The sequence below is a fragment of the Thalia democratica genome, chromosome 1 (genome assembly GCF_965202585.1).
Source record: "Thalia democratica chromosome 1, ktThaDemo2.hap1.1, whole genome shotgun sequence".
In the NCBI taxonomy this organism is placed as follows: Eukaryota; Metazoa; Chordata; class Thaliacea; order Salpida; family Salpidae; genus Thalia; species Thalia democratica.
The window spans coordinates 32,445,710-32,454,748 of record NC_139165.1 but is presented as its reverse complement, the minus strand read 5'-3'; the positions used below and the strand labels follow the sequence as shown (position 1 = coordinate 32,454,748).

General features: G+C 26.1%; 1 protein-coding gene across 1 annotated transcript; it reads right to left on the bottom strand.

Moving 5' to 3' along the window:
• Window positions 1–3,832: 3,832 nt before the first annotated feature.
• LOC145835315 (CCR4-NOT transcription complex subunit 7-like) lies at window positions 3,833–5,010 on the bottom strand. Its single transcript, XM_082942894.1, has 3 exons — window positions 4,788–5,010; window positions 4,366–4,597; window positions 3,833–4,151 (listed from the first exon to the last, which is right to left on the bottom strand). Exons 1-3 carry the CDS (start codon window positions 5,008–5,010, stop codon window positions 3,833–3,835), a joined length of 774 nt encoding a protein of 257 aa, XP_082799020.1.
• Between the last annotated feature and the right edge of the window lie 4,029 nt (window positions 5,011–9,039).

The following is a 9,039-nucleotide window of genomic DNA, read 5'->3' as shown; positions in this document are numbered from 1 at the left end:
GAGGTGGACATAGCTTTTTTAGTTTCTAAAATGAGGCCTTTTGAAAAAATGTTTCGGAAACCCTTGTCTAAAATATAAATTGACAAATTAATGGAAAAGTTTATTAGCCTATATGACTTTCGCCACCAAAAAAATATGATCATAAAATACCCAGTAAAAATGAGCTACTAATTAAATATTAAAAAAAAAAAGTTATTATAAATAAAATATTGTAGTCAAACTGTTAAGTTGTCAAAGAGGTTTTTAACATAAAGAACAATCTTTTATAATTCATACAAAGGAATTTGAAATAGAAAAATTCATTTCTTTTATAACAAAAATTAACTATACTGTTCTTAATTAATTAATTAATTATAACCAATTATTGAAACTTTTTTTCAAAACTAATCAAGCGTGAAAGTGACCTATGCATTAAAATTAAGTTTTCAAATGACCCAGGTACTAATTATTAGGTTGAAAATTGCAAGTTTTCACGTGGTAGTCAGTAACAAACCTAATTTTTGTTGATTCGTTGTTGTATTTGATTAAAAAAGCACTTTTATTAGCCTGTTAGGTATTTATAAATGTTTAATGAACGACAAAAAAGCGCTCAAAATATTTGATCTTACGACCTGGTGTACAACGAGGTCGTTTATCGGTTCGCATACTATGGATATTGCCCAGGACAATTATGTTTTTCTAATAATTTTATTTAATCTAGTATGATAGTTTTTATTTTTTAAAAGTTGGATATAGATAGTGATCGAACAGATCGGAATCCAGGTTAAAAATAATTTTGATCATTTTGTAACAATTAATACCAGACCCGGTAGGTTTTTATTGATAAGTAATCGATAGCAAATGTGTTTCTAATTAAATCTAGACTTTTAAACCTCAAAATTGGATAACAGCAACTGTTGTTAAAAGATTACAAATTTTTTTAGCTTGATACAACAGTTTTGATTTGTGATTTGAATGAACAGTACAGTCTAATTATAAAGCTATTAAATTAAAAATGCTAAAAATTTACCTAGTATTTAATTTTAATTTTGCACCATAAACTATAAAAAAAAAAATAATTATTTTTAGTTGGCGGTTTTTTTGTTTAATAGCAACTAACAAAAGCTTGCACTGTTTGTTTAAACATTTTTTAAGGTGAAAAACAATCTATTTATACTAATTTTATAAAATAAGGCAGTCTATATTAAAATTAGTAAAGTGTAATCATTTAAATTCTTTCCCAAAAAACAAAAGAAGTCAAGTTTTATGTCTTTGTCTCATTTTTGATTATAAAAAACTTTGTAAATTAAAAAAAAATCTAACTAACTAGTCTAAAAGTAAAAGTTAGTTAATAACTAAATACAAGTTGAAAGTGCAAGTTTATTCGAAGTTAAACTTTTTAAGCAAATCCAAAATTCTAATTTAATTTTTTCAGTTGTCTTTTACTGAAGTTTTTAATTAAAAAACCGATAATTTAACAAATATTACAGAATATTTATTACTTTTAGAAAAAATTTAACTAAATAAATACTTATCATATTTGAAATATACACCTCCTACAAAACATAAAACTAGCATATTTAAGTCTACTAACAATGTTTTAAGAACCTATAGCTTACATTTTAAGCATAATAATAGAAAATAACTTATCTAAAAACTACCTTTATTAAAAATCTTTTAACTTTGTCTATTTCAAAAACAAAATAAATTACAAAACTTAAAACTAATGCAAATAAAAATTAAACTGCTCTAAATTTTATCGTCCTTTTAAAACTATTTAACTTAAAATCATTTATTTGTTACTGATAAATAATATATTTAGATGTGATACTGTAAATTATAATTCAAATTTACGGATTTTGTTAGTTTATTCTTCAAATAGCTCTCTTTATTTACAGCTAAAATTAATATTTAATTTTTAATCGAACTGCTAGGTTTTTATGGCAGATTTATATTGAATAACTTTTGGTAAATATATACCGACTGCAGCAACATTCGAAGATACGTACATGGAACAACAAATAAAAATATTTGTTATGTCGTACTGCGGGGCTAAAATAAGTTGAGTTATTTGTATATGACAATGTTGTAGACGATATAGTAAATTACAATTAGATCGACAAGCATTGAGTTTTGACCAGACTTGTTAAAATGCTAATTATTACTATGGTAATTCAGCAATGAAGCGTATAAAATTTAGTTTGTTTTAAGTTATTAGTTTCACGCTCGAGTAAACAAAGCAGAGCTTTTTAACATGTCTGGTTTTGACTTACTACGTGCTAAAAATTATTAGTGTTACAACGGTCACACTTAGAAAACATCAACAATAATGAAAAAACTTAAAAACTGTACTGTATGCTAAACTTTGGCTAAGTTGCTGAATCTTTGTTGCACAATGTATTTACAAAATAAAAACTAGAAATAAATTGTACTCAAATACATTTTTAAGTGTACCTAGTTTTTATCTGTCTTTTTGTATATTTCCCATTTAATTAGATCTATATTTTAGCCAGTAGCTAATAACACTATGGAAATACTTCAACTAAATAAATGAAAATTTAATTAAACTAAACAAAATAAATTACATTGTTATTTGTATTGTTTGTGTATAAAAAAGATTTTCTAGACTCTATTGTGGACTGTTGATGTACACAGGTCTTAAACAAAACAGGCAATAACCCGTGATAAAATTTCTAAAACCTAAAAACAATATTCACCAGTATATTTATAAGAGAATTTCCACACAAGTACTTAAGCATATTGTTTTTTGCTGTATCAAATAAACGTTTGTTCTTTAAACTGATGTTTATTTTTAGTAAAGATTCTGTGCAATTTCAATATGAATATCATTTAAAGATTAACTAAAATGTCTACCTTTTTTATTAGAATTATTAGAAATAGAGGTTCTTTTTTCTATTAGAAATAGAGGTTCTTTTTTCTATTAGTAATAGTCTAAAAGTGTTTAAAAGTATAAAAAAAAATAAATGCAGTTTTATTTTTTTGACTTGGATGACTTTTTAATTAAACTATTTATACTGTAGTCGTGCTATAAATTTTACTTTTGAAATTGTACAGCAAAAACAATTCTTTAATACAAAATTTTCAGTTTATAATTTTTAAGGATTAATCTCGCCATCAATAGAATTAATATTTAACTCTAAAGAATTTCTAGCTAATTTTTTTTACTTCTTTGCGGAACCAAATAAAATGCAAGCTTTAATATGTTAACTTACTTTTTTTTTAGTTATTGATTACTTAAATAATCTTATTTGTACTTCAATGAATATAAGTTTTGTGTTATTGCCGAGACTAATTATATACCTACTTTTTTTTTTTTTGAATTTAAAAGTCATTAAACTAAGATTGTTCTTAAGTTCTTTTAAATTTTCTGTGTACAACAACATAATTTTTTTTTCAACGACAAAATAAACATGCTTAAAATAATTTATCGTAAGACCTAGTGTACAAAGAATTTCCAGTTACCGAATCGTATACTATTTGGAAACAGTTTAACGTCTTGTCCAGGACAAAGCTCTTATACTAAATTATATTTTAAAATAGATTTATATTGAGTTATTTAGATCCAATTTAAATTCAAATTTAAAGAGAAAAAGTTTTAAATTTTCAGTTTAAGCATTGATTTAATTTACAATTTCGACTCACATTATTTAAACTTTAGTATTTTTATATTCTCATATTTTGATATTTAACTTAATTTATATATGTGGTTTGATAACTACTATATTTATTTTTATCTTTATTAAATACTTTAGTGATTACGAATAATAATTCCAAAACTCCGAATAAAAACTTATTAGTTTTTTCAAATAGTGTATTAAACAGTGAAAAATATTCACACTAAGCTCCACAGCAAGTTCCTGAAGAACCTGAAATTTTTCAGGTTTCCCTTCAGGAAAAAGTAGAGGTCTGACGTCATGAGGGCGTCAGACCCGCTGTTGTGGACCATGCACGGTATCGGGATCTCGTAGTGCTGCAGCAGGCACGACAAGCTCAACCCGCTCAGGTGCCTGAGCAGCTTGTGTTCGCTGGTGATGTGCTTGAGGTCGTACACGAGTGGGAAATAGTGTTCAACCATTTGCAGGTAGTCTTCGACCCTCTGCGGTAGTATTTCCCCGGTCAAAACTTTGATGATATACCCGAGGTCCTTATGGCTGAAAAATAAAGCTAAGTTAATATTTTTGTTTTTAAGTTGAGAAATAAAATAGTTTTTTGCTGTACTTTTTATCTAAGAATTTTATCTAAAAAATAGATACTGTAATACATACCGATTTTAACAAAAAAAAATTACGAAGTAATTAAAAGTTAACTGAAATTTAAATGTTTAAGCCTAAATGTATACTAAACTTAAAAAAATAAAGTACTAACCCCTGAAACAGAAGCCATTTTCTACTTTTGTCATTGAACAAGCACTTGATACCATCAACGACTTTTTTTTGGTCGCAACCTTCTGCCTTCAAACGCTCGAAGTTTAATCCGGTCGTTTGTAAGAACCAAATGGAGTTCGGGCTGTGCATTTCAGAGCCCACGTCGAAGCGTAGGTTGAAATGGAACGTGTGCAGCCCGACTCGATTTCCGTTCCAGTCTGTAAACGACAGTCCTGATAAAAAAAAGCACTGTTACAAACTGTAAATCTTTAACAACATTAGTAACAATCAGAACACTTTACTTGAATAAGTGTCTTCACATAGTTAAACAATAAAAAAACGCCAAAACTACTATTATGAAGCTTAATGTTTGCTAACACTTTTAACATCTATAATAGTGTTATACAAAAACAAATCACAAACCTATGGTTACCATGTTAGTGACGTTTACGTTCCTGCGTAAGACGTCATACGCCTCCTGACGCCTTCCCCGGATCATCCAGTTGGGATCGCTTCCGAGCGGGTCGCCGGGGAATTCCGTGTCAAGAGCCACGACGTGGTTCGTCTGGCTTTGGAGCTCAATCGATTTCAAGGCAAACTCTAAATTGGACGCCCAAACATCCAGAAATCCATTATCGGCGTTCATTTTAGTTTGTTTTGGTGCCGGCTCTATGAAAGTTTTATACTATGAGCTAAAAGTTTTGGGTCGTTTGTTTTATACTCAAAAAGTTCTTAAAGAACCCGTGGCTCACTTTTTATAAATAATGAAGAAGCTTAAGTTTACTTAACTTTTATTAAGCTGTTTTGTTTAACTTATAAGTTGTGCAAAATAAATCTGTTTTAGATAAAAAATACTTAATAATAGTTGTTCGTTTTAACTATATTGACTGATGTTAATGCCAGAAATTGATTAAATAATTTTAGTTAAGATTTACTAATCTAAAAGCATTATAGTAAAAATTATAAACAAAACTTCAAAATTATTTAAATATCTTTAAAGTAGAAGTAATAAATTTTAAAACTTATATTCTGACTAAAAACCTGTTTTAGCTTTAGCTTATTTAAAACAATTTCACTCTTATTTAAACTGTTCATACAAGTGAGCTTTGTTATGTAAGTTTATTTCGTGAATGTAGTATAACATTTTATTACAATAATCACATAACTGTTTATTTTTATACATATTTATGTGCATAAATGACAAAAACATTTGTTAATTAAACAAACTTTGTTATACTGTCTTAAACTTAAGTATTAACTACTTTGTTGTTGTTATGTTTTATAAAGATTAATTTAAAAAAAATAGAATAGTTATCTAATGTTTAACATCGAACAAGTAAAGAACAAAACTAAGCAATATGATGTCGTTTATAAATAAATTTACCTAAAAAAAACATTAATAAAATTTTAAATACTTTCTAATTTCTTGCGCACTGTTTAACTATAAAAATTTTTAATACAAAAACAAAAATCTTATACTTTTAAACATTAAAACATTCATTGATTAGAGTTATACAGCAAAAAAAATCGTTTTATTGTTTTTAGTGTACACTACAACACTATTGATTTTAAAATTACAATTTCAGACAAGCTAATAAATCTTTGAAAAGTGTTTAATTAAACAATATGATTAAAATTTAAAGCAATACTGGTCTAAACTTTTCAATAACATCGTACTTAAATCCTTGAAATTTTTTAACATATTTCGAAACAGAAACACTAAGGCTAATGATTTATAATTCTACGTTAAACTTGTGATCTGAACACAAAAACTAGCTATACTAATCTTTTCAACATGATAAGTGCTTAAAAATCTACAAAAAACTTTCTACAACAAAAATATAGATTTAATTTTCTTAGGAAGTTTATTTTATGACTTTATATAATTACGTGAATCAAATTCTTTAATTGACTGAAATTAAAAGTTAGCAAGATATTTCGACAAATAGAAAAATTCTAATTTATGTTTTGAAATATATACTAGAAAAAGGCTGCTAAATGATAATGAGTTTTTGTTGTCAACAGTAAACTTTCGTCTTTCCCAACTTACTTATAAAGACTTGATAATATTTAAACAAGTATTTCATTCTTTCGTAGATTTAGGATAAAATCTAAAAAAAAAAGGTTGAAAGGAATATAATGTTTGCGAAAAAGATCTAAAAAGGTGTTTATTATTATTCGATAAAATACGACACATTAGAATTTTTTCACACTGAAAGTTTACATTTTAGTGTTAAACAATTGTAACTTGTTGTTTTTTATTAACAAAAATAAAACGCACTACTTTGACCACTGTATAATAAAAAATTACTAAAAGTACATAGTATCTAAAATTAATTTATATGTAAACATAAAAAGAGATAACTTTAATGAATTATTAATTGATCAAAAGTTATATACCTGCATTGAAAGTAAAAACAACTTGTTTTAGCGGTACTTATTTTTGTAATACTACTAAAATGTTGTATCACAAATAAGTTAAAAATATAATTTCTAAAGAAGCATATTAAACAAATTATGTCAAAATAAGTACTTTGTTGATGCTGGTAGAGCAGAAACTAGTTTACTTTTGTTTTACAACCTCAAATGTTTTATACAAGCAGGATACAAACTATAAAGATACTTGAGTAAGAGTAAAAAAAAAAAATAAAGTTGTTACAAGTAAAATTCTATAGTGGGACTCATAAGTATTGAAAAAAACCTTTTTAAAGTTAGATACTAAAATTTGATGTTAAACTTGTACGAATTTTTATAACTATATATTGAAGTTTTTCACTAAAGAATTTTTTATAAGTTTAAGACTTAAAAACATTTCAGTAAAGTTTAACTTAAAAAATTACAATTCATTATTTCTTTAATTTAAACTTAGAAATACTTATGGTATCTTTAAACACAATCTTAAATTTATTTGTCTATGAAATTAATTTTCTTATATACATGACAACTTCTTCCACTTAGTTGTATAGTTTTAATTATAAAAAGCTGGATTCTATAAACATACTATAATTAGTTTCATATATAACTTATTACTTGAATTTTTTAAAACACGATGTTTGAAAGTAATTTTTGCCTTAACTAGAAAATAAAAAAAAGTTTCTGTTTAACTTGAATACACAACAGTTTTAAAACTAATGATTATAACAATAAAACAATGAGCTGTACAAGCCCTTCTTTAGGAAATTTACTTTCATTCAAAACTGAAATAAAAACTCTTATCCGATAGAAGACTTGTTTTACTCATAAATGGAATATGCAAACATTTTATCTCTTTTTAATATAACAAATGCACATGTTATTTATTAAATAAAGGTTTCTTTTTTTGCAATCAGTTATCAGATGAACAGAAAGTGTGAAGCTCTAAAATAAAATACTTCTATTTTATCAGGCGGTGAGATACAAATTCAGCTACTAACACACCACTTACGAAAAAAAAAGAATGATCTATTTTTTAACAAATACTTTTTTATTAGTATTTAGACCTGAATGTTATAGATAAGACGTTAAAAGGTATCTGTGGTATACGACTCGATCCAAGTCACCAAGTCTAAGGACTAAATTTTTGAACGCTTACTTTTGTCGTTCAGTAAACAATATATATACAAATATGTTGTATTAAACTTAAACTATATTTTTAATTACATTCACAGTTTTAAAAAATAATCGGGCAAACCTAAACGTAACATAAAAAAACCTACTATTTAAGTTAGTCAATTTCAATTTACTAATGTCAACAACGCTATAAGCATAAAGGTAACAATTTATACTTTCTCTATGTTACACAAAAAGCTTACTGCTTTTAAAAACTAAGTGACATACAAAATGGAAAAATAAACGACCTATCTCTTTACCTCGTCGAATGCGGAGTTATATAAGATTTATACAAACAGTACCATTTAATCCTTACCCTAGGTTTTTTTTTCTGAACGTCTGACAAAATACTTTTGTTTTTGACAACTTAATGAAGACCATGATGAAAGATTAAAACTAAAATGATGGGGTTTAGACTTAGAAAAGGTCTAGTATGGACGGCATAAAAGACACTTCAGAAGTTACACACTCCCGTATTGTAATTGATTCGGCTATTAATTTGTAGGCAACCATGGTTCAAGAAAAATCTCGTAGAAAAGTCTAAAGGAGCACAGAACAGCGAAAGAAGAAAGACACATGATTATTTTATAAAATGATAGATAGTAGTAAAGGTAGAAATACCAGTTAATAGCATGAGGTGTTATGTAATTAAAATAGTTTCAATTATTATAATTTATTAACACCCTACACGAATGTTTTTCAATATAAGTTATTTAAATTCAACGATACATGACCCTATTTGATTTTTTATCATTCAAACACGCAAGTTTTACTTATACACCTACGAGTTAGCAAGTAGTAGCTTGCTTGATTATTTAGAATAATATAAGATAAAATATATCCTCGTTTAAGACATAGAGGCGATAGTTTGCTCGTTTTACTCGATTATTTTTAAAAAAATTTGTAACGCAACAATAGTAAATTTAAGTCTTCAGGCGATTTCACATATTACATATTACTCTTTTAAATAAATATCTAAACATATAAACTTAATACATATGCTAAAAAGGCTTATATTTAAGTCAAACATTAATAAAAATTAAATATAAATTAATAAATCTAAACATTTCAAGTTAAAAATAAAATA